The sequence below is a fragment of the Homarus americanus genome, unplaced genomic scaffold, assembly GCF_018991925.1.
Source record: "Homarus americanus isolate GMGI-L3 unplaced genomic scaffold, GMGI_Hamer_2.0 scaffold18703, whole genome shotgun sequence".
In the NCBI taxonomy this organism is placed as follows: domain Eukaryota; kingdom Metazoa; phylum Arthropoda; class Malacostraca; order Decapoda; family Nephropidae; genus Homarus; species Homarus americanus.
Window position 1 is genome coordinate 512,235 of NW_024749779.1, and position 25,971 is coordinate 538,205.

Sequence of the window (25,971 nt, forward strand, 5' to 3'; positions counted from 1 at the left end):
GGTCGTGGTTGTTATAATCATGGTCGTGGTTGTTATAATCATGGACGTGGTTGTTATAATCATGGTCGTGGTTGTTATAATCATGGTCGTGGTTGTTATAATCATGGTCGTGGTTGTTATAATCATGGTCGTGCTTGTTATAATCATGGTCGTGGTTGTTATAATCATGGTCGGGTAATATAATCATAGTCGTGGTTGTTATAATCCTGGTCGTGGTTGTTATAATCATGGTCGTGGTTGTTATGATCATAGTCGTGGTTGTTATAATCATGGACGTGGTTCTTATAATCATGGTCGTGGTTGTTATAATAATGGTCGTTTTTGTTATAATCATGGTCGTGGTTGTTATAATCATGGTCGTGGTTGTTAAAATCATGGACGTGGTTAATATAATCATGGTCATGGTTGTTGTAATCATGGTCGTGGTTGTTTTAATCATGGTCGTGGTTGTTATAATCATGGTCGTGATTGTTATAATCATGAACGTGGTTGTTATAATCATGGTCGTGGTTGTTATAATCATGGTCGTGGTTGTTATAATCATGTTCGTGGTTGTTATAATGATGGTCGTGGTTGTTATAATGATGGTCGTGGTTGTTATAATGATGGTCCTGGTTGTTATAATGATGGTCGTGGTTGTTATAATGATGGTCGTGGTTGTTATAATCATGGTCCTGGTTGTTATAATCATGGTCGTGGTTGTTATAATGATGGTCGTGGTTGTTATAATCATGGTCCTGGTTGTTATAATCATGGTCGTGGTTGTTATAATGATGGTCGTGGTTGTTATAATCATGGTCTTGGTTGTTATATTCATGGTCGTGCTTGTTATAATCATAGTCGTGGTTGTTATAATCAGGGTCGTGGTTGTTATATTCGTAGTTGTGGTTGTTAAAATCATGGTCGTGGTTGTTATAATCATGGTCGTGGTTGTTATAATCATGATTGTGGTTGTTATAATCATGGTCCTGGTTGTTATAATCATGGTACTGGTTGCTATAATCATGGTCGTGGTTGATATAATCATGGTTGTGGGACTTATAGTATCTAATATACTATAAGAAGGAATAGAATAAAGGTTAGAATAATTTGTTAAAGATATATTCGCCATGAGGAGAGGTATAATCATAAAAAAAAATTATGTATCACCGATGATCATTCCGAGATAAATTATATTATGAAGAGAAGTGACCTTGATTCTGGTTAGATTAGCCACCATCTGCTTAAGTCATCATAGTCATCATCTGGTTAGTCAGTTTTAGGCCCATCTCACATGACTGACCGACCATCGATGTTCTTTCCGCGTGTGGATGTTAGTTTTCAATGCGTCTTATTATTTACGCTGGTTGGTGTAAGACCTCCTACCCTCACTGGCGCAGCTATGGGCAATTTGGTGTTGTTCTTGTTTATAAATGCCTTCTATCTGTCTCAAATCTATCCGTCCAGTCTATTGCCATCCCAACTGTCTGTTCGTCTTCGTTGTGTTTTAATGTAAGCCCGTCTGTACTAATGTGAACCAGTCAGTCAGTCAGCTGTCTGTCTGTCATGTTAGTCTATTTGTGCATGTATGAATTTGTCTATTTTTGTCAACCTCCTGTCTGTTTCACTGTCTATATTAACCCTGTGTCTATTGTAGTCATCTTCTCCATGCATTCCTGTTATCTTTTTTCCATGTACAGTCACCCACAGGAATAAGTATACACTGTAGCTGTAAGGTCGTTTGGTAACTTTGAAACTGCGCATCCAGGATGCATGATGAAACTCACCTCCCTCCCACCTGTTATCTCTAACTATTTTCTGTTTCCCATTCTTTATTTATTCTTCTATTTACTCATCTTCCTTCCTTTACTAATCCAAACAACATTAAAAAAAAAAAGTAGGCTAAGAAAAAAAGTGGGGGGAGGAGGAGGGAGCCTTACGATAACTGCAATCGTGGGCTGGGTGCGCCAAGTCCGTAAACTTGCATCGTTTTCCAGAGTAAATAAAATGGTTATGTAATGGCTTCCTAAAGAAATCATCGATATGGGACCAGGTTTGTTCCACTGTACGAATTTTTTTTTTGCGATTTTTCCACCAAGTTTGATGAAAAACGATTGTGCCGTTTCGGCTGCCCAGAGCAGACACACACACACACACACACGCCTAGTGCTATAGTATATTAGATATCCACTAGGTGAATGAAAGACAGCCACCACAGTGGAATGGCATGTCGATGGAAAATGCGGACATACTGGTTAAAAAAGCTTTCTCAGAAATTGCGAGGTGGTCGCCAGCTAACCTGTTTGAACCACCCAAGTGTGCGGCCACCAAAGAAATGATTCAGGAGATGATTCGCCTCATAACTGAGTACACTCAAGACTGCTTCCTTGCCCCTTAAGCTCTTCAAATACTGGCAATAATACCACATCTATTCTGTCAAAGGACACACACAAAGCACAAAGAAAATACGGCAGCAATGAAGAGAAGATTGACAATGTGGCAGAATGGGGCCTTTGATGATCGATGTGAAGCAAGAACACTGCAGGAGAGACTAAAATTTATAGGAGACGATGTAAAGGCCTGGGACTTAGGGGTAGAAATCCCTTACCAGCCTAATCAGGATCTTATAAAAGGAAAGTCAAGGTCCATGGTTTTCTGAGGAATAACAAACAACCGTTGGAGATTGACATCTCTTTACTATAAAAATATAACACAAAACTCTGACACCACTCAACAAACATCAAAATAACAATTACGGGAGTCACACAGTTAATGCAGTCAACAGTTAATGGAATCAAACAATTAATAGAATCAACAATTATTGGAATCAAACAATTAAGGGAATTCAACAATTAATGGAATCAAACAATTAATGGAATCAAGCAATTAATGGGAGTCAACAACTGATAGAATGAAACAATTAAAGGGACTCAGTAATTAATGGAATCAAACAACAATAGAACCAAACAATGAACAGATATTTCCTAATGCAGCGGCCCTGGGGAAGGTTCTGGAACGCTGTGATCCACTCTCAGGGGGAAGGTCCATTCAACTCCTCACTCGAGCGACAGTGGCGGATGTGTTGATACAACAGGAGAAGCACCAGGGCGCAGACGGTGTAGATGAAACTGGCGGGGACGTTGCAGCTGCAGTAGTCGTTGGGGTAGGTGTCCAGAGATTGACAGTCGATAGGTGAAGGTCTGGGGACACAGCCCAAGAGTCCAGAGCCTTTGATGAGAACACCACCAGAATTTAGAAGAGCATCTGGGGAGGTGTGTCTGGTTTGAAATCTGGGTAATGTCTGCCGGCGACACTGGTAGCAGCGACCTCCTCACCTCCGTCCAACCCCGCAAGTGGGAGGTCGCGCCAGCAAATGAGCGAGTGAGCAGTGGTAACGAGCAGGAAGATCGTTGCCGCCCTTACAGACGGAAAGCAAAACACAGATGACATTGCAAGAAGGTTTGGAAACAAAATGCGTGTGGGAAAAGTGTCTTTGGCGGTAAGATCTCTCACAGAGGATATCCTCCGGTGGGGTTCTGCCAATAAACAGAGAGACATTGAAGCAACTGAAAGAAAAACATCCCCTACAAGTGATGACGAAGGCATCAGGTTACAGGGTGACTATATCCCACCAAATGCTGTCTTGTTCGAGAAAATAACAGGAGGTATGGTGTGGAAAAAGGCACTGAAGACTCAGGGAGGTGCAGGCCCTTCAGGTCTGGATGCAAACGGTTGGAGAGTCATCCTCAGCACTAACAAGTTTGGCCCCGTAGCAAGTGATCTCTGCACAGCCATTGCCGTCCTTGCAAGAAAGCTGGCATCCTCGTACTACCAACACCTCCATGCTCTGACAGCCTGCCGCCTCATTCCCCTGGATAAGAATCCAGGATGTAGGCCAATAGGAGTGGGGGAAGTGCTGAGGCGGAACATCGGAAAATGCATAATGGAGGTGGTAAAGGATGATGTCAGGGCAGCAGCAGGGAACCTGCAAGTTTGTGCTGGCCACCAAGCTGGAGGGGAAGCTGCCATTCACGCCATGAGAACGATATTTGAGCAGCGCGATTGTGAGGCCGTTCTCCTGGTGGACGCTTCAAATGCATTCAACATACTTAACCGCAAGGCCGCACTGCACAACATCAAGATCAAGTGTCCAAGCTTTGCAATGTATGTTGAAAACTCCTATAGGAATCCATCAGACCTTTATATAGTAAATAACAAGGCTCTAAGAGGGGATACCATCATACAGTCAACAGAGGGAACAATGCAGGGGGACCCTGTTGCAATGGCAATGTACGCCATAGGCCTATCCATGCTCTAACACACAATACAAATTTGAAACAACTGACGTCAAGCAAGTGGCTTACGCTGATAACCTTACAGGAGCAGGAAAAGTGGAGGACATCAAAATGTGGTGGGACTTGGTAACATTACGAGGCCTACAAATAGGGAACCACCCAAACACCAGCAAGTCCTTCCTCATTGTGAAGCCAGAACATTATGAACGGGCAATGGATGTGTTCGGTGGAAGTGCGGTCATACTAACAAAGGATGGCCATAGACACCTCGGCGCAGTAATTTGCTCGACGGACTTCAAGACCGAGTACGTAACGGGAAAGGTGAATGAGTGAGCTAGGGAAATCCAAGCACTGTCTGATATTGCTAACACAGAACCACATGCGGCTTTTGTGGTATTCACCCATGGAGTCAAGTGTCGCTATCAGCGTCAATTTCATTCCCAAAATAGTGAAACACCTTCACTTAACCTCAGCAGAAAGATCAGTCCTTGCACTACCACCGAAACTGGGAGGAATGGGATTGAGCAATCCAGAGGAGATAGCTGCCACCGAACATCAAAACTCATTGAAGCTCAGGGCAGCCATCACTGACCACATAGTAGCTCAGAACGCAACAGGTGAGGTGGATACCAGTGAAGTAAACAAGATTCGATGGTCAATTATGACAGAACGACAGCACGGCCAAAGTGATAAATTGCAGCAACTGATGCTGCAAGTACCAGAGAATTTGAAAAAAACTACCTATAGCGCAGGAGGTGGGCGCCTCGAACTGGTTAACTACGTTACCGATAAGGGCAAATGGTTTCTGTCTCAATAAACAAGAATTTACAGATGCCATTGCTCTAAGGTACGGTAGGCCAGTGAAAGGTTTACTCTCCCAGTGCGTGTGTGGCTCTTCCTATGACGTCGATCATGCCATGGTGTGCAAGAAAGGGGGCTTCATATGCATGAGGCATGACGAATTAAGGGATCTCACAGCAAATATGTTGAAGGAAATCTGTCGTGAGGTCAGGATAGAACTGACACTCCTTCCATTGGGCGGTGAAAATTTCCAACATAGGACTTTAAACACATCCAACGAAGCCCGTGTTGACGTCAGTGCTCGAGGATTCTGGACGCAGGGACAGCGAGCCTTCTTCGACATCAGGATTTTTTTTCCCATGGCTGCAGCAGTTGCAGATATTGACTATGAGGCAACAGTCACTGAATGCCTCATAGATCTGCGGCTCAACTAACTCAACACAGCTAGGATAGCTACTTGTGTATTAGGATATTTAATCTTAAGGTAATAAAATGGCGGTGAAGGTGTGATTATTGGGGAAGGCTGGAGGCCACGTTTAAAAAAAAAAGTCGTAGTAGTAGTAGTAGTCGTAGTAGTAGTAGGACTTCACAGGACTTCTTCACCTCCAACGAAGCCCGTGTGGACGTCAGTATGGTCGAGGAGTCTGGACGCGAGCCTTTTTCGACATAAGGATTTTTTATCCCATGGCCGCGTGTCACCGCAACCTAGCTCTCGATGCTGCACACAGGAGGAACGAGAAAGACAAGATTAGGGCATATGGGGAGAGAATTCACGTTGATCAAGGCAGCTTCACTCCTCTGGTGTTCACAACCTCTGGCGTGATGGGACCAAGTGCAAGATGCCTCTACGCCAGCCTCGCGGAGGTGTTATCTGAACGGAAACAGCTGCCCAGAAGTTATGTTACAGCCTGGTTGAGATGTCGACTGTCCTCTCTGCTTAGGTCTGCATTCCTTTGTCTCAGGGGAACCAGAGCATCGGCCCCAAAGCCGACACCAGTCGCAGATATCGACTTTGAAGCAACAGTTACTGAATGCTGCATAGATCTGCGGCTCAACTAACTCAACACAGCCAGGGTTGCTACTTCTGTATTAGGATAGTTAATTTTATGGTAATAAAATGACGGCGAAAGTGTGGCTATTGGGTGAGGCTGGAGGCCACAATTAGAAAAAAAGTAGTTGTAGTTGTAGTAGTAGTAGTCGAAGGAAAATGCGGATATATGGATTAAAGAAACTAACTCAGAAGTTGTCAGGTAGTGTCTAGCTAACCTCTTTGAACCTCCCAAGTGTGCGGCCACCAAAGAAATGATTCGGGAGATGACTCGCCTCATAACCGATCACACTCAGGACAGCTTCCTAGCCTCTTTAGCTCTTCAAATACTGGTCATAATGCCCCATCTATTCTGTCAGAGGACACACGCAAGGTCTAGGTACAAAGAAAATTTTGCAGCAATGAAGTAAGATTTACTATGTGGCAGAAAGGGGCCCTTGACCTCCTACGTGAGACAAGAACACTGCAGGGGAGACTAAATTCATAGGAGACGGAAAGAAAAACACCTAGGATGTAGCCAGAAAGTTTGGTGACAAGATGAGTGAGAGAAAGTGTTCTTGGCAGTAAGTTCTCTTACAGAGGAAGCTTCCGGTTGTGTGCTGCCAATAAACAGAGAGACCTTACAACAACTGAAGGAAAAACATCCCTCTACAAGTAAAGAGGAAGGCATCAAGTTCCAGGGTGCCTATATCCCTCCAATCGCTCTCATGTTCTAGAAAATAGCAAGAGGGATGGTGTGGAAAAAACACTAAAGACACAGGGAGGGGCAGGCCCTTCAGATCTGGATGCAGACGGTTGGAGAGTCATCCTCAGCACTAACAAGTTTGGTGCCGCAGCAAGTGATCTCTGCAATGACATCGACGCCCCTGCAAAAAAGCTAACAACCTCGTGCTGCCACCACCTCCATGCTCTGACGGCCTGCCGCCTCATTCCCCTGGATAAAAATCCAGGATGTAGGCCTATAGTGGTGGGGGAAGTGTTGAGATGGATCATTGGAAAATGCATAATAGAGGTGGTAATTGATGATGTCAGGGCAGTTTGCAGGAAACCTACAAGTATGTGCTGGCCACCAGGATGGGGGAAGCTGCCATTCACGCCATGAGAAAGATATTGGAGCAGCGCGATTGTGAGGCAGTACTCCTGGTTGACGCTTCCAACGCATTCAACATAATCAACCGTAAAGCTAAACTGAACAACATCAAGATCAAGTGTTCAAGCTTTGCAATGTATATTGAAAATAACTCTCAGACCAATGAGACCTCTATATAACAAGCTTCAAGTCTCGAAGAAGAGATACCACCATACAGTCAACTGAGGGAACAGCAGGGGACCCTGTTACCATGGCAATGTACGCACTAGGCCAGACAAGTGGCTTATGCTGACGACCTTACAGGAGCAGGAAAAAAGGAGAACATCAAAAAGTGGTGAGACCTGATAACATCACGTGGTCCACAAATAGGGTACCACCCAAATACCAGCAAGTCCTTCCTCATTGTGAAGCCAGAACACTATGAACAGGCAATGGAGGTGTTCGGCGGAAGTGTGGTAAAAATAACAAAGGAGGGCCAAAGACACCTAGGTGCAGTAATCTGCACGAAGGACTACAAGACCATGCTCTGTCTGATATTGCTAAAACAGAACCACATGGGGATTTTGCGGCATTTACCCAGGGAGTCAAGCATCGCTGGAATTACCTGATGTGCACATTCCCTGATATCGGACCCCTCCTCTACCCTCTGGAAGAAGCCATCAGCGTCAATTTTATTCCAAAATTAGTGAAACACCTTCACTTAACCCCAGCAGAAAGGTCAATCCCTGATATCGGACCCCTCCTCTACCCTCTGGAAGAAGCCAACAGCGTCAATTTTATTTCAAAATTAGTGAAACACCTTCACTTACCCCAGCAGAAAGGTCAATCCTTGCACTACCACCGAGACTGCGAGGAATGGGATTGACCAATCCAGAAGAGCTTGTTGCCAACGAACATCAGGACTCACGGCAGCCCTCACTGAGCATATAATAGCTCAGAATGCAACAAGTAAGGTTGATACTATGGACTTAAACAAGATTCGACGGTTCATTACGACAGATCGACAGCACACCCGAAGTGATAAACTGCAACATCTGATGCTGCAAGTGCCAGAGAACTTGAAAAAAAAGTAGCTATAGCGCAGGAGGTGGGCGCCTCGAACTGGCGAACAACGTTACAAATAAGGGCAAAAATTTTCAGTCTTATTAAACAAGAATTCACAGATGCCATTGCTCTAAGGTACGATAGGCCAGTAGAAGGTTTGCGCTCCTAATACGTGTGTGGCTCTTCCTATGACATCGACCACGCCATGGTGTGCCAGAAAGGGGGCTTCGTATGCATGAGGCATGACGAAGTAAGGGATGTCACAGCAAATATGTTGAAGGAAATTTGACACGATGTCAAAGTTGAACCAACCCTCCTTCCATTGGACGGTGAGAATTTCCATCACAGGACTTCAAACCCCTCCAACTAAACACGTGTGGACGTCAGTGCTCAGGGATTTTGGACGCGGGGACAGCGAGCCTTCTTTGACTAAGGATTTTTGATCCCATGGCCGCGTGTCACCGTAACCTAGATCTCGACGCTGCACACAGGAGGAACGAGAATGACAAGATCAGGGCATATGGGGAGAGAATTCTGAGTGTTGATCAGGGCAGCTTTACTCCTCTGGTGTTCACAACCTCTGGTGTGATGGGACGAAGTACAAGATGTTTTTATGCCAGACTCGAGGAGGTGTTATCTGAACGGAAGCAGCAGCCCAGAAGTTACGCAACAGCCTGGTTGAGATCTCGACTGTCCTTTTCTCTGCTTAGGTCTGCATTGCTCTACCTCAGGGGAATGAGTTCTTCCGCCACAAAGCCGACAACGGTCGCTGATATTGACTATGAGTCAACAGTCATTGAATGCCTCATAGATCTGTGGCTCAGCTAACTCAACACCGCTAGGGTAGTTACTTTTGTGTGAGGATATTTAATTTTGAGGTAATAAAATGGCGGTGAAGGATGCTGGAGGCCATTTAAAAAAAATAAAGTATTAGTATTAGTAGTAGTAGTAGTACTCAAAATTAAGGCCATGTTTCTTTGTTTATCACAGGGAGGAGCCAGCGTGTGGGAGTCTGCTTACTTTCGCCCAATTCATCTTTATAGCAATAGAAGGCTTCGTCGTGACTACCGACTTCGGCAGAAAAAAGAACGTTATCCCGATCAAGTAAGTTCCTTTTAGATACGAATTAATTACTGTACGCTGACTAGGAGAACATGGCGGACTGATCATAAAATCTTATATATTGTGATCAAGGGTGAACGAATGATACTGTATTATATTATCCAACCTACAGTAGAGCCGATCCTGATGTTCAGTACGTAATACTGATCTCAGCGGCCACACTACAAGGCACTACTTATCTTTCGAATACATATCTGGACTCCTACATGATATAGGAGAGCAAAGATATACCTGGACCTTGATAGACAGGTATATAGATAGAAAGATATTTATTCATAAAGTCTTCAAGCAAATTTAGCTTTAGATTGGCATGTACAGTATATATACAATGCTGGTACACAGTTTAGCATGCATATAGAGTCTATATACATGCTAAACTGTGTACCCGCATTGTCGATATAAATGTTAAAATGTAAACGCGCATTATAGACAATGCGCGTATACAATTTAACCTTTATGTAGACAACGCTAGTATACAGTATACTATACATAGAACGTGTAGGTATATAATTTTCATTTTACCCAGACAGAGCGGGTATACATTAATAAACAGTAAGGTAATTTGATCAAGGATGCCCAATATAACCTTTAGATGCTTTATTCTGACCATAGAACTTGTACGAGTTTAAACTGTATCCATGCTCCCTCCCTGCTTACTGTCTACCGTCTATCTAATCTGACTAATGACGAGCGGTGGCCAAATCGATAGGAGGCAGATGACCTATGTACGACCCCCCTCCATTGTTCTTGATAATTATATTTAGGGCTATATTTATTATCACCATGAGTTCAGCTGGTAGACTGTTCTGTGGGTCCACAGTATATGGGGGTGTTGGTGATAACGCGCGTATCTAGTCCTATTTGGCCCAGACACGTGAAAATGGTGTTATCCATTGTTACCCTCACATCCAAATATCACAGGTTTTCCTTCAGTTTCCTTCTGTTCTAAACCGGAGAGACCAACCGTCCGAACGGCTAGTAAGCTTATAAATGGTGAAATGATAAGTAGAAAAACAAAATCAACCCTAATATTGTTAGCTATAAGTTACGTCCTCTTTTGCTTGAAAGATCTGAGTTAACGTTTTCCATACCTCTCAAGGTTATGGTTGCCTCATGAAGATCACTATGTCATATCTTGTCTGGAGAGTTGTGAGTCTAAGCGCCCTCGACCTATTAGGAAAACCAAGATGGCATAATTCAGTTAAAAATTGGGTCGCCCGGCATTGCATTATCGTTAGTGATGTTATGTTATTGTGAAGGTAATGATCATCATATATACTGTACAAATACAGTAGTCAAGATGATGCAAGTTACAATTCTAAGCATATCAGACATTCGACACTCGTGACTCTTTTTTGCTTGTTGACCCGTATGATGGAGTTAGTGAACTCAATATGTTCCCGAGTTTCTGTTGAGATTGGTTTTATTAATGTTGTGCTGAGACAAAAGGAGAGTAAACAATACGAGTTTAGAAGCGTGTGATGGCGTGTAAGAAGTGTGCGACTGTGTTGGAGTGTAAGAGGTGTAGGACTGTGTTGACGTGAAAGAGGTGTAGGACTGTGTTGGTGTATAAGAGGTGTAGGACTGTGTTGGTGTGTAAGAGGTGTAGGAATGTGTTGGTGTATAACAGGTGTAGGACTGTGTTGGCGTGTAAGAGGTGAAGGACTGTGTTGGAGTGTAAGAGGTGTAGGACTGTGTTGGCGTGCAAGAGGTGTAGGACTGAGTTGGCGTGTAAGAGATGTAGGACTGTGTTGGTGTGTAAGGGGTGAAGGACTCTGTTGGAGTGTAAGAGGTGTAGGACTGTGTTGGCGTGCAAGAGGTGTAGGACTGAGTTGGCGTGTAAGAGGTGTAGGACTGTGTTGGTGTGTAAGAGGTGAAGGACTGTGTTGGAGTGTAAGAGGTGTAGAACTGTGTTGGCGTGCAAGAGGTGTAGGACTGAGTTGGCGTGCAAGAGTGTGTAGGACTGTGTTGGCGTGTAAGAGGTGTAGAACTGTGTTGTTGTGTAAGAGGTGTAGGACTGTGTTGGTGTGTAAGAGGTGTAGGACTGTGTTGGTAAGTAAGAGGTGTGCAGGACTGTGTTGGAGTGTAAGAGGTGTAGGACTGTGTCGGTGTGTAAGAGATGTAGGACTGTGTTGGAGTGTAGAGGTGTAGGACTGTGTCGGTGTGTAAGAGGTGTAGGACTGTGTTGGTGTGTAAGAGGTGTAGGAATGTGTTGACGTGTTAGGGTGTGGGACTGTGTCGGTGTGTAGGAGGACTGTGTTGGAGTGTAAGAGGTGTAGGACTGTGTTGGTGTGTAAGAGGTGTAGGACTGTGTTGGAGTGTAAGAGGTGTAGGACTGTGTTGGAGTGTAAGAGGTGTAGGACTGTGTTGGAGTGTAAGAGGTGTAGGACTGTGTTGGTGTGCAAGAGGTGTAGGACTGTGTTGGTGTGTAAGAGGTGTAGGACTGTGTTGGTGTGTAAGAGGTGTAGGACTGTGTTGGTGTGTAAGAGGTGTAGGACTGTGTTGGTGTGTAAGAGGTGTAGGACTGTGTTGGTGTGTAAGAGGTGTAGGTCTGTGTTGGTGTATAAGAGGTGTAGGACTGTGTTGGTGTATAGAGGTGTAGGAATGTGTTGGTGTATAACAGGTGTAGGACTGTGTTGGCGTGTAAGAGGTGTAGGACTGTGTTGGTGTGTAAGAGGTGTAGGTCTGTGTTGATGTATAAGAGGTGTAGGACTGTGTTGGCGTGTAAGAGGTGTAGGACTGTGTTGGTGTGTAAGAGGTGTAGGACTGTGTTGGTGTGTAAGAGGTGAAGGACTGTGTTGGAGTGTAAGAGGTGTAGGACTGTGTTGGCGTGCAAGAGGTGTAGGACTGAGTTGGCGTGTAAGAGGTGTAGGACTGTGTTGGCGTGTAAGAGGTGTAGAACTGTGTTGTCGTGTAAGAGGTGTAGGACTGTGTTGGTGTGTAAGAGGTGTAGGACTGTGTTGGTAAGTAACAGGTGTAGGACTGTGTTGGAGTGTAAGAGGTGTAGGACTGTGTCGGTGTGTAAGAGGTATAGGACTGTGTTGGAGTGTAAGAGGCGTAGGACTGTGTCGGTGTGTAAGAGGTGTAGGACTGTGTTGGTGTGTAAGAGGTGTAGAAATGTGTTGACGTGTAAGAGGTGTAGGACTGTGTCGGTGTGTAAGAGGTGTAGGACTGTGTTGGAGTGTAAGAGGTGTAGGACTGTGTTGGTGTGTAAGAGGTGTAGGACTGTGTTGGTGTGTAAGAGGTGTAGGACTGTGTTGGTGTGTAAGAGGTGTAGGACTGTGTTGGAGTGTAAGAGGTGTAGGACTGTGTTGGAGTGTAAGAGGTGTAGGACTGTGTTGGTGTGTAAGAGGTGTAGGACTGTGTTGTCGTGTAGAGGGTGTGGGACTGTGTTGGTGTGTAAGAGGGTGTAGGACTGTGTTGACATGAGGTGTAAGACTGTGTTGGTGTATAAGAGGTGTAGGTCTGTGTTGGTGTGTAAGAGGTGTAGGACTGTGTTGGCGTGTAAGAGGTGTAGGACTGTGTTGGCGTGTAAGTGGTGTAGGTCTGTGTTGGTGTGTAAGAGGTGTAGGACTGTGTTGGCGTGTAAGAGGTGTAGGACTGTATTGGCGTGTAAGAGGTGTAGGACTGTGTTGGTGTGTAAGAGGTGTAGGACTGTGTTGACGTGTAAGAGGTGCAGGACTGTGTTGGTGTGTAAGAGGTGTAGGTCTGTGTTGGTGTGTAAGAGGTGTAGGACTGTGTTGTCGTGTAAGAGGTGTAGGACTGTGTTGGTGTGTAAGAGGTGTAGGACTCTCTGATGGCATGCAAGAGGTGTAGGGACTGTTTTGGAGTGTAAGAGGTGTAGGGACTGTGTTGGAGTGTAAGAGGTGTGAGGACTGTGTTGTCGTGTAAGAGGTGTAGGACTGTGTTGGTGTGTAAGAGGTGTAGGTCTGTGTGGATGTATAAGATGTGTAGGACTGTGTTGGCGTGTAAGAGGTGTAGGACTGTGTTGGTGTAAGAGGTGTAGGACTGTGTTGTGATAAGAGGTAGGGACTGTTGGAGTGTAAGAGGTGAGGACTGTGTTGGAGTGTAAGAGGTGTAGGACTGTGTTGGCGTGCAAGAGGTGTAGACTGTGTTGGTGTGTAAGAGGTGTAGACTGTGTTGGTGTATAAGAGGTGTAGGACTGTGTTGGTGTAGAGGTGTAGGGTGTGTAAGGGTGAGGACGGTGATAAGGTGTGGGTGTGTGTGTAGGACTGTGTTGGAGTAAGAGGTGTAGGACTGTTGGAGTGTAAGAGGTGTAGGACTGTGTTGGTGCAAGAGGTGTAGGACTGTGTTGGTGTAAGAGGTGTGGTGTGTTGGTGTATAAGAGGTGGGACTGTGTGGGTGTATAAGAGGTGTAGGAATGTGTTGGTGTATAACAGGTGTAGGACTGTGTTGGCGTGTAAGAGGTGTAGGACTGTGTTGGTGTGTGGGTTGTGATGATAAGAGGTGTAGACTGTGTTGGCGTGTAAGAGGTGTGACTGTGTTGGTGTAAGAGGTGTGGTGTGTTAAGAGTGGGACTGTGTTGGTGTGTAAGAGGTAAGGACTGTGTTGGGAGTGAGGACTGTGTTGGGTGTAAGAGGTGTAGACTGTGTTGGTGTGTAAGAGGGGATGGGGGGGACTGTGTTTGCAAGAGGTGTAGACTGAGTTGGCGTGTAAGGGTGTGGGACTGTGTTGGCGTGTAAGAGGTGCAGAACTGTGTTGTCGTGTAAGAGGTGTAGGACTGTGTTGGTGTGCAAGAGGTGTAGGACTGTGTTGGTGTGTAGAGGTGTAGGACTGTGTTGGCATGTAAGAGGTGTAGGACTGTGTTGGTGTGGAGGTGTGGGACTGTGTTGGTAAGTTAGGGGTGTAGGACTGTGTTGGAGTGTAAGAGGTGTGGGACTGTGTCGGGTGTGTAAGAGGTGTAGGACTGTGTTGGAGTGTAAGGGTGTAGGACTGTGTCGGTGTGTAGAGGTGTAGGACTGTGTTGGTGTGTAAGAGGTGTAGAAATGTGTTGACATTAGAGGTGTAGGACTGTGTCGGTGTGTAAGAGGTGTAGGACTGTGTTGGAGTGTAAGAGGTGTAGGACTGTGTTGGTGTGTAAGAGGTGTAGGACTGTGTTGGTGTGGAGGTGTAGGACTGTGTTGGAGTGAAAGAGGTGTGGACTGTGTTGGAGTGTAGAGGGTGTAGGACTGTTGGAGTGTAAGAGGTGGGACTGTGTTGGTGTGCAAGAGGTGTAGGACTGTGTTGGTGTGTAAGAGGTGTAGGACTGTGTTGGTGTATAAGAGGTGTAGGACTGTGTTGGTGTATAAGGAGTGTAGGAATGTGTTGGTGTATAACAGGTGTAGGACTGTGTTGGGTGTAAGAGGTGTGGGACTGTGTTGGCGTGTAAGAAGTGTAGGACTGTGTTGGAGTGTAAGAGGTGTAGGACTGTGTTGGAGTGTAAGAGGTGTAGGACTGTGTCGGTGTGTAGAGGTGTAGGACTGTGTTGGTGTAAGGGTGTAGGACTTTGTCGGTGTGTAAGAGGTGTGGGACTATGTCGGTCTGTAGAGGTGTAGGACTGTTTGGTGTAAGAGGTGTAGGACTGTGTTGGGTGTAAGGGTGTGGGACTGTGTTGGCGTGTAGAGGTGTAGGACTGTGTTGGTGTGTAGAGGTGGCTGTGTTGTGGTGTAGGACTGTGTTGGGTGTAAGAGGTGTAGGACTGTGTTGGTGTAGAGGTGTAGGACTGTGTCGTGTGTAAGAGGTGTAGGACTGTGTTGGGTGTAAGAGGTGTAGGACTGTGTTGGTGTGTAAAGGGTGTAGGACTGTGTTGGTGTGGAAGAGGTGTAGGACTGTTTTGGAGTGTAAGGGTGTGGGACTGTGTTGGAGTGTAAGAGGTGTAGGACTGTGTTGTCGTGTAAGAGGTGTAGGACTGTGTTGGTGTGTAAGAGGTGTAGGTCTGTGTTGATGTATAAGATGTGTAGGACTGTGTTGGCGTGTAAGAGGTGTAGGACTGTGTTGGTGTGTAAGAGGTGTAGGACTGTGTTGGTGTATAAGAGGTGTAGGACTGTGTTGGAGTGTAAGAGGTGTAGGACTGTGTTGGAGTGTAAGAGGTGTAGGACTGTGTTGGTGTGCAAGAGGTGTAGGACTGTGTTGGTGTGTAAGAGGTGTAGGACTGTGTTGGTGTATAAGAGGTGTAGGACTGTGTTGGTGTATAAGAAGTGTAGGAATGTGTTGGTGTATAACAGGTGTAGGACTGTGTTGGAGTGTAAGAGGTGTAGGACTGTGTTGGAGTGTAAGAGGTGTAGGACTGTGTTGGTGTGCAGAGGTGTAGGACTGTGTTGGTGTGTAAGAGGTGTAGGTCTGTGTTGGTGTATAAGAGGTGTAGGACTGTGTGGGTGTATAAGAGGTGTAGGAATGTGTTGGTGTATAACAGGTGTAGGACTGTGTTGGCGTGTAAGAGGTGTAGGACTGTGTTGGTGTGTAAGAGGTGTAGGTCTGTGTTGATGTATAAGAGGTGTAGGACTGTGTTGGCGTGTAAGAGGTGTAGGACTGTGTTGGTGTAAGAGGTGTAGGACTGTGTTGGTGTGTGAGAGGTGTGGGACTGTGTTGGTGTGTAAGGGTAGGGCTGTGTTGGTGTAGAGGTGTAGGACTGTGTTGGTGTGAGAGGAGGACTGTGTTGGTGTGTAGAGGTAAGGACTGTGTTGGGTGTAGGGTGTGGGACTGTGTTGGCGTGCAAGAGGTGTAGGACTGAGTTGGCGTGTGGGGTGTGGGACTGTGTTGGCGTGTAGAGGTGCAGAACTGTGTTGTCGTGTAGAGGTGGACTGTGTTGGTGTGCAAGGGTGTAGGACTGTGTTGGTGTGTAAGAGGTGTAGGACTGTGTTGGCATGTGGGGTGTAGGACTGTGTTGGTGTGTAGAGGTGTAGGACTGTGTTGGCATGTAGGGGTGTAGGACTGTGTTGGGTGTAAGAGGTGTGGGACTGTGTCGGTGTGTAGAGGTGTAGGACTGTGTTGGAGTGTAGAGGTGTAGGACTGTGTCGGTGTGTAGAGGTGTAGGACTGTGTTGGTGTGTAGAGGTGTAGAAATGTTGACGTGTAAGGGTGTGGGACTGTGTCGGTGTGTAAGGGTGTGGGACTGTGTTGGAGTGTAGAGGTGTGGGACTGTGTTGGTGTGTAAGAGGTGTGGGACTGTGTTGGTGTGTGGTTGGGTGGGTGGACTGTGAGTGTGGTGTGGTGTGTTGGGTGAAGAGGTGGGACTGTGTTGGTGTGTAAGAGGTGTAGGACTGTGTTGGTGTGTAGAGGTGTAGGACTGTGTTGGTGTATAAGGAGGTGTGGAATGTGTTGGTGTATAACAGGTTGGGACTGTGTTGGAGTGTAGAGGTGTAGGACTGTGTTGGCGTGTAGAGTGGGACTGTGTTGGAGTGTAGAGGTGTAGGACTGTGTTGAAGTGTAGAGGTGTAGGACTGTGTCGGTGTGTAGAGGTGTAGGACTGTGTTGGTGTGTAGAGGTGTAGGACTTTGTCGGTGTGTAGAGTGTGGGACTATGTCGGTCTGTAGAGGTGTGGGACTGTGTTGGAGTGTAAGAGGTGTAGGACTGTGTTGGTGTGTAGAGGTGTAGGACTGTGTTGGTGTGGAAGAGGTGTGGGACTGTTTTGGAGTGTAGAGGGTGTAGGACTGTGTTGGAGTGTAAGAGGTGTAGGACTGTGTTGTCGTGTAGAGGTGTAGGACTGTGTTGGTGTGTAGAGGTGTAGGTCTGTGTTGATGTATAGATGTGTGGGACTGTGTTGGCGTGTAGAGGTGTAGGACTGTGTTGGTGTGTAGAGGTGTAGGACTGTGTTGGTGTATAAGAGGTGTAGGACTGTGTTGGGTGTGGGGTGTGGGATTGTTGGGTGGAGGTGTAGGACTGTGTTGGAGTGTAAGAGGTGTAGGACTGTGTTGGTGTGTAGAGGTGTAGGACTGTGTTGGTGTGGAAGGGTGTGGGACTGTTGGAGTGTAGAGGTGTGGATGTTGGTGGGTGTAGGACTGTGTTGTGTGTAGAGGTGTGGGACTGTGTTGGTGTGTAGAGGTGGCTGTGTGTGAAGAGTGTGGGACTGTGTTGGTGTGTAGAGGTGTAGGACTGTGTTGGTGTGTAAGAGGTGTAGGACTGTGTTGGTGTATAAGAGGTGTGGGACTGTGTGGGGTGTGGACTGTGTTGGGTGGGGTGTGGACTGTGTTGGTGTGAGAGGTGTGGACTGTGTTGGTGGGGGTGTGGACTGTGGGGTGTGGACTGTGTTGGTGTATAAGTGTAGGAATGTGTTGGTGTATAAGGGTGTAGGACTGTGTTGGGTGTAGAGGTGTAGGACTGTGTTGGGGTGTAGAGGTGTGGGACTGTGTTGGTGTGCAAGGGTGTGGGACTGTGTTGGTGTGTAAGAGGTGTAGGTCTGTGTTGGTGTATAAGGGTGTGGGACTGTGTGGGTGTATAAGAGGTGTAGGAATGTGTTGGTGTATAACAGGTGGGACTGTGTTGGCGTGTAGAGGTGTGGGACTGTGTTGGTGTGTAGAGGTGTAGGTCTGTGTTGATGTATAAGAGGTGTAGGACTGTGTTGGCGTAGAGGTGTGGGACTGTGTTGGTGTGTGGGGTGTGGGACTGTGTCGTGTAGAGGGTAGGACTGTGTTGGTGTGTAGAGGGTGTAGGTCTGTGTTGGTGTATAAGAGGTGTAGGACTGTGTTGGCGTGTAAGGTGTGGGACTGTGTTGGCGTGTAGAGGTGTAAGACTGTGTTGGTGTGTAGAGGTGTGGGACTGTGTTGTCGTGTAAGAGGTGTAGGACTGTGTTGGTGTGTAAGAGGTGTAGGACTGTGTTGACATGTAAGAGGTGTAAGACTGTGTTGGTGTATAAGAGGTGTAGGTCTGTGTTGGTGTGTAAGAGGTGTAGGACTGTGTTGGCGTGTAAGAGGTGTAGGACTGTGTTGGCGTGTAAGTGGTGTAGGTCTGTGTTGGTGTGTAAGAGGTGTAGGACTGTGTTGGCGTGTAGAGGTGTGGGACTGTATTGGCGTGTAAGAGGTGTGGGACTGTGTTGGTGTGTAGAGGTGTGGACTGTGTTGACGTGTGGGAAGGACTGTGTGGTGTGTAGAGGTGTGGGTCTGTGGTGTGTAGAGGGTGTGGGACTGTGTTGTGTAGAGGTGTAGGACTGTGTTGGTGTGTATGGTGTAGGACTCTCTGATGGCATGTAAGAGGTGTAGCACTCTGTGATGACGTGTGTGGTGTGTAAGAGTTGTAGTATGGTGACATTTGTGTACGAGGTGTAGGACTGTGACGGCGTGACAGAGTATTGACGGACAGTAGGTAAAGAAATCGCGCCGTTTGAGTATATAATTGAAGTGAAGTGGATAATGAATATTCCATTAGAGCAACTATCAAAGCCCAGTGATCTTTGTGCTTCTAATGGCAACACCCTTATCAACTGGGACCCCTTACTTATCTTGAAGACCTGTTGAGTCCTTCTATTGTGTAATTGATAAATGTGCTTTTTCTATACAGCATAATCGCTATGATCAATATGATGTAGAGGGCATTGTGATTAAGTTGAATATAACCTGCAACATAGGATCACTGATTAGCCCTTTATGGATACTATTCACAAGTATTCTTCTAGGTATTCAATTTAAGGATTTATTATTATCATTATTAGTCGTAGTAATAGTAGTAGAACTAGTAATCTGAACAGAAGCAGCAGCCCAGAAGTTACGTTGCAACCTGGTTGAGATATTGACTGTCCTTTCTCTCTGTTTAAGTCTGCACTGCTGCTTCAGGAGAACGAGATCCTTGCCCCCAAAGCCGACAACGATCACAGATATTGGCTATGAGGCAACAGTCACTGAATGCCGCATAGATATGGGACTTAACTAACTCAGCTAGGATAGCTACTTGTGTATTAGGATATTTAATAAGGTAATAAAATGTTTGCGAAGGTGTGGTTGTTGGAGGAGGCTGGAGGCCACGTTTAAAAAAGTAATAGTGGTAGTAGTATTCACCCACGGGTCAAGCATCGCTGGAACTACCTGATGCGCACTATCCCTGATATCGCCCCTCCCTCTCCACCCTCTGGAAGAAGCTATCAACGTCAATTTCATTCCCAAATTAGTGAAACATCTTCAATTAACCGCAGCAGAAAAATAACTCCTTGTACCACCACCGAGACTGGGATGAATGGGATTGACCAATCCAGAAGATTGCTGCCACTGAACATCAAAACTCAGTTAAGCTCACGGGAACCTCACTAACCACATAATAGCTCAGAACGCATCAGGCAGGTGGCTACCAGCGGTAAACAAGATTCGACGGTCCAATACGACAGAACGACAGCACGGCAAATCATACGTTGCAGCAACTGAGGGCTGCAAGTGCCAGAAAATTTGAAAGAAAAAGTAGCTATAGCGGGAGGTGGGCGCCTCGAACTGGTTAACTACGTTACCGATAAGGGCAAATGGTTTAAGTCTTAATAAACAGAATTTACAGATGCCATTGCACTAAGTTACGGTAGGCCAATAGAGGTTGCCCTCCCAGTGCGTGTGTGGCTCTTCTATGACGTCGATCACGCCATGGTGCAAGAAAGGCATGGCAGTAGGGGATCTCACAGCAAATATGTTGAAGGAAATGTGTCGTGATGTCAGGGTAGAACCGGCCGTCCTTCCATTGGATGTTAGAATTTCCAACATAGGACTTGAAACACATCAACGAAGCCCGTGTTGACGTCAGTGCTTGAGGATTCTGGACGCGGGGACAGCGAGCTCTTCGACATCAGGATTTTTATCCCATGGCCGTATGTCACTGACTTAGCTCCCGATGCTGCCTCACAGGAAGGAGAACGACATGATAAGGGCATATGGGAAAAATTTTGAACGTTGATCAAGGCAGCTTCACTCCTCTTGTGTTCACAACCTCTGGTGGGATGGGACCAAGTGCAAAGCTTCTACGCCAGACTCGTGAAGGTGCTATCCGAACAGAAGCAGCAGCCCAGAAATCATGTTACAGCCTGGCTGAGATGTCGTCTGTCCTTTTCTCTCCTTTGGTCTTCTTTGCTCTGCCTCAGGGAAAAGAGCATCGGCCCCAAGCCGACAACAGTTGCAGATATTGACTACGAGGCAACATTCACTGAATGCCGCATAGATCTGCGGCTCAAGTAACTTACACAGCTAAGTAGCCTCTTATGTATTAGGATAGTTAATTTTAAGGTAATAAAATGGCGGCGAATTTGTGGCTATTGGGAGGCTGGAGGACAATACTACTACTACTACTACTACTACTTTTTAAATAGATATGGCCTCCAGCCTCCCCAATCAGCCACACCTTCGCCACCCTTTATTTACCTTAATATTAAATATCCTAATACATAAGCTATCCTATCTGTGTTAAATTAGTTGAGCACTTAGATCTATCGCATTCAGTGACTGTAGCCTCATAGTCAATATCTGCAGCAGTAGTATATAATGTTTTAAATAGTTTGGTCTAAATGAAGAACAAGATTAAGAACTTAAATCATGAATAGCGTAAAAATACGATTGTGTGTTATGGTGACAGAGAGGCCTTATAGCCAGCATTTTGATCGGCATCCTGGTGCTGGGTCGACATTACACCGTTACCAAGTACCTGTCCGTGCTGATGATTACACTCGGCACTATCATCTGTACCTTCGCATCTGCTGAACACTTGGTTAGTAATGATTCATTTGTCGGTCGCAGGAACATGAAGCACCAATAACCACAAGATGGTCAAAAGAAATCATCGGTATATTTTCATTGTTGTTTGTATATGTTAGGTGTGTGATATCTACAATAGAGTACAAAGGTATTGTATTGACAATTCCCATAAGGTCAGATATTTACCATTTAATACAGGAAATCACTTATGTTTTCGACTCTTCGTTTTATTCTCATTTTTATTTTTTATCATTATTTTAGAAGAAGGAAGTTAAAAAAGCTCTTTCAGTAATTCAGGAAGAAGCTAACTAAGTCTGATTTAACATTCAAGGAGGAGGAGCCTGCGGACTCCGAGGGCTTCTCCAGCTTCACCACTTGGCTCATGGGCATCGCTATTCTTACCTTCGCACTCTTCATGTCGGCTCGTATGGGCATCTACCAGGAGTGTCTCTATACTAAGCACGGCAAACACCCCCACGAGGCACTCTTCTTTATTGTGAGTGTAATAGTGTACTTCATCCTAAGTGGTTGAGTATTATGTCTCATTATATGATGTGAATTACACGAAAGCTCTTGGGAACTTCGTGTTTTCTTGTTTCCTATGTGGTTATCAACATATACTGTACAAGGAAAGACAAAAGTCGTGTCGTGAAATTTGGTGAAAACATATGCCGAAGGGCTAAACTTTTGGTGCACTCTGTCTTGTGGTAGGGGGCTCTCATAACGTTTCACGAGTTATATTTAATCTTTGGACAAAACCGCCGCACAACTTTTGTCTTTGATTGTACATGGATCATAAGAACATAAGAACGTAAGAAAATAAGGAGTCTGCAATAGGCCGGTTGGCCTGTGCATGGCAGCTCCTGTCGAGAGTTACTACCACTCTCTATCATCCATGAATCTATCTAGCCTCCTTTTGAAACTTTCCAGAGTTCCAAGACTTACTACAAAGTTGCTAAGGTTGTTCCACTCGTCCACCACCCTATTTGTGAACCAGTTTCTTCCTATCTCCCTCTTAAACCTAAATTTATCCAACTTAAATCCGTTGCTTCGAGTCCTATCCTGCTCGGATATTATAAGAACTTTATCTATATCCCCTTTATTGATTCCTTTCACCCACTTGAATACTTCTATCATATCTCCCTGCACTCTTCGTCTTTCTAGGGAATGCAAGTTAAGTTTCTTTAACCTATCCTGATATGGAAGGTTTCTAAGTCCCGGAATCATTTTCGTCATTCTTAGCTGCACCGACTCTAGTGAATTGATATCCATTCTATAATAAGGGCACCAGAACTGAACCGCATAATCGAGGTGTGGCCTGACTAGCGCAAGATATAGTTGCAATAAGACCTCTCCACTCTTATTACTTACACTTCTAGATATAAAACCCAATACTCTGTTTGCCTTATTTCGAACATTAACGCACTGTTTTCTAGCCTGTAGGTCCGGGCTTACAAGTATCCCTAGGTCTCTTTCACAAGTCGACTTCTCTAGGTTGGTGTTGTTAAGGCTGTATACATTGTCAGTATTTGTTCTTCCAATATTAAGTACGCTGCATTTGCTGGTGTTGAATTTCATTTGCCATTTTTCAGACCACCCCTGCAGTTTATTTAGATCCTCCTGTAATGCATTTGCATCCTGCCCTGAATTAATATGCCGCCCTATTTTGGTGTCATCCACGAACTTGCTTATGTCACTGCTGATCCCAGTATCTAGATCGTGTATGTTGATTATGAACAAGAGTGGGCCTAGTACTGACCCCTGGGGAACCCCACTGGCTACACGGCCCCACTCAGACTTAACACCATCTACGCTGACCCTCTGCGTTCTATCGGTGAACCATGATTTTATCCAATTTAGAACTTTCCCCTCGATACCATGAGCCTTAATTTTTCTCAGAAGCCTCTGATGCGGTACTCTGTCAAATGCTTTGCTAAAGTCTAAGTAAATAACATAGTAATTTTCGTCATTATCTACTACCTCGAAGACTTTCCTAAAAAACGTCATCAGATTTGTTAGACAAGATTTTTCCTTTGTAAACCCATGTTGAGAGTCGTAGATTAATTTGCTTTTCTCTAGATGCGATCGGATGCTATCTGCTATAATTGATTCAAGAAATTTCCCCACTACTGACGTCAAACTGATCGGCCGGTAATTTGACGCTGATGCTCTGTCTCTCTTTTTGAATATGGGTACTACATTTGCCTGTTTCCACAAGTCTGGCACAACTCCGGTGTCTAATGATTTTGTAAATAAATTTACAAGACGTCCGCTAATCTGTTCCCTACACTCTTTCAAGACTCAGGGAAAATTTCATCCGGCCCTGGGGATTTTATTTACTTTAGTTTATATATATTCTTAAGAACATCCTCTTCTCTGATAGTGATATTGTTTAATTTCTCTTCTTCCTTTCCCCTAAATATCAATTCCACCTCTGGAATTTCCTCGCGAATTTCTTCTGTGAAAACTGGTAAGAAGTAAATGTTCAATGCTTTGCTTATTTTCCTCACTGCCATTTATCACTTCTCCCCTCCCTGACTTTAAAGGCCCAACTTTGTCCTTGACTTTTGTTCTATATACCTGGAAAAATCCCTTGGTATTTGCCTTGGATTCTCTTGCTATTTTGACTTCATAGTCTCTCTTTGCTTTCCTTACATTTTTCTTAACATCACGCACCTACAGTGATATATATATATATATATATATATATATATATATATATATATATATATATATATATATATATATATATATATATATATATATATATATGCTGATAACCACAAGGAAAAGAAGAAAACACGAAGTTCCCAAGGCTTGTGTAATTCACATCTTCAGGGGTGAGTACAGACTAAGGAGAAGTATAAAAACAGGTATATATATATATATATATATATATATATATATATATATATATATATATATATATATATATATATATATATATATATATATATATATATATATATATATATATATGATAAATCACGAGGTGCGTGATCTAGGTATATGCTGTAACACAAGGAAAAGAAAACACAAGTTCCCAGCGCTTTGGTGTAATTCACATCTTCAGGGGTGAGTACAGACTAGAGCTAGTCTGTACTCACTAGTGTAATTACACTGAAAGCTATAATGTATATCTTTATATATATATATATATATATATATATATATATATATATATATATATATATATATATATATATCTTGATAAAATCACATGGGAAAAGAAACAACGGTGCTCCGTTGTTTCCTTTTCATTATTTTATCAAATTTATCTTATCCACGTTTTCATTCATTGTGGATCTACATGATATATATATATATATATATATATATATATATATATATATATATATATATATATATATATATATATATATATATATTATATATATATATATATACTAACTAATGCTATCGTGTTTGTATCTTGCCTACAGCACACATTGTCACTGCCTGGGTTCTGACAGGGATTAGTATTGTGGATCACGTGGCCAGATTCAGCAGGTCATCCTCTTCCTGCCCTTTCCCAATTGCCCGGCCTTTGCCTTCGTGTGCCCAGACTCTGGCTCTTCCTCCTGGGTAACGTCCTCACTCAGCATCCTTTTATTCTTATGCCAGGACCACCATAATTTTCCTTTCAAACAAAATAAAAATGAATTATTAATAATATATAAGAAAACTAGCAAAACAAATGTTACTGTGGGGTACGTAGGTCATTTATCAAATATGTGCTAACGCATACCTATCCGATATTAATTCGTAAATAGATTAATTTACCTTGTTTCATAACTGTAAATTTCATCGTATATGAATTTTTTCATTTAGTAGGAACAATGAAAACAAATATGTCCCTATTTGATAAAAACATAATTTGTGTGTGTTTGTGTATGTGTGTATTTGTGTTTTACACTAAATAAGAAAAACCGCCTTAAGCCTTCAAAAGCAAGTGAAGTTTTGCCGAATAGGGATAACTTGGTGTTATTATTACTCTAAGTCAATGGAAATTTATTCGTATATGGTCAAATTTGTTGTTTCACGTGAGGTGCGCATTACCCTCAAAATATAGCGAATCTATACCTAAAGTAGGTTAGGTTATGTTTGTTTAGTAATTGTCAGTACAAGTGATAATATATTACACAAAGTTATTTGTTAGTGGCCCAAGGTTAAAAATGCTTTGAAAACATTCGAGGTAGATGTAGGATAGATGATTAGTGGGTCTCATATTTTTTACCTGACTTGACGTGACTATTTATAGTTACGTTGCCCTTTCTTTAGCTCCTCTTATTTTTGCGGTGGTGGTGGTGTGTAGATTAGTAGATGTCATGTTTTTGACCTGACCTCATGTTTCGTAGGGTCACCCTGTGTACATAAGCCTCTTTCTTAGTCCTTGTTTGTGTGTGTGTGTGTGTGTGTGTGTGTGTGTTACGCTAAATAAGAATAATTGCCAATTAGCGATAACTCTACGTATTTATCTTTTTGGGAAACTACATATGTAGAAGACTGATGTGCATAGAAAAACAAATTACTTTCATTAATGTGCCTCGCCAGATACTTGTGTGTGAGCTCGGTATTCAGACTGACCTCAGAGTGCACCGCCCTCACCGTCACGTTGGTGCTCACCCTTCGGAAGTTCTCTCTCTCGTGTTCTCCATTATTTACTTCCAGAACCCCTTCACCCTGCACCACTGGCTCGGCACTTTCATGGTCTTCAATGGGACTCTCCTCTTCCTAGATATCATTCAGAAGACCAGGAGGCCCTCGGGATGGACAATGTCAAAGAATAGACCCAAGCTCCTCAATAGGCGGACCACGTAGCAATGATGCGGGCCCAAATCTCTCTCTCTCTCTCTTCCATCCCTCCCTCTGGAAAAACTATTTTAGGTTTTTATTTCAAGTGCATCTGGGATTAACAATATTTTAATTGTCCCTTGGTTTC

The 25,971-nt window shown here is 44.3% G+C and overlaps 1 protein-coding gene across 1 annotated transcript; it reads left to right on the forward strand.

Annotated features, from left to right (window-relative positions):
- The first annotated feature begins 9,212 nt into the window (after positions 1–9,212).
- Positions 9,213–24,499, forward strand: LOC121853811 (UDP-xylose and UDP-N-acetylglucosamine transporter-like). Its single transcript, XM_042348187.1, has 4 exons — positions 9,213–9,361; positions 20,911–21,042; positions 21,361–21,525; positions 24,473–24,499. Exons 1-4 carry the CDS (start codon positions 9,227–9,229, stop codon positions 24,497–24,499), a joined length of 459 nt encoding a protein of 152 aa, XP_042204121.1. The 5' UTR covers positions 9,213–9,226.
- The last annotated feature ends 1,472 nt before the right edge of the window (positions 24,500–25,971 follow it).

Excerpts from the sequence above, each read along its gene's own strand:
- LOC121853811 (XM_042348187.1), top strand. The coding sequence starts at position 9,227 with ATGTTTCTTTGTTTATCACAGGGAGGAGCCAGCGTGTGGGAGTCTGCT. Across the intron at positions 9,362-20,910 it reads AAGAACGTTATCCCGATCAA|AGAGGCCTTATAGCCAGCAT; the intron begins GTAAGTTCCTTT and ends TTATGGTGACAG. Across the intron at positions 21,043-21,360 it reads TCGCATCTGCTGAACACTTG|GAGGAGGAGCCTGCGGACTC; the intron begins GTTAGTAATGAT and ends TTAACATTCAAG.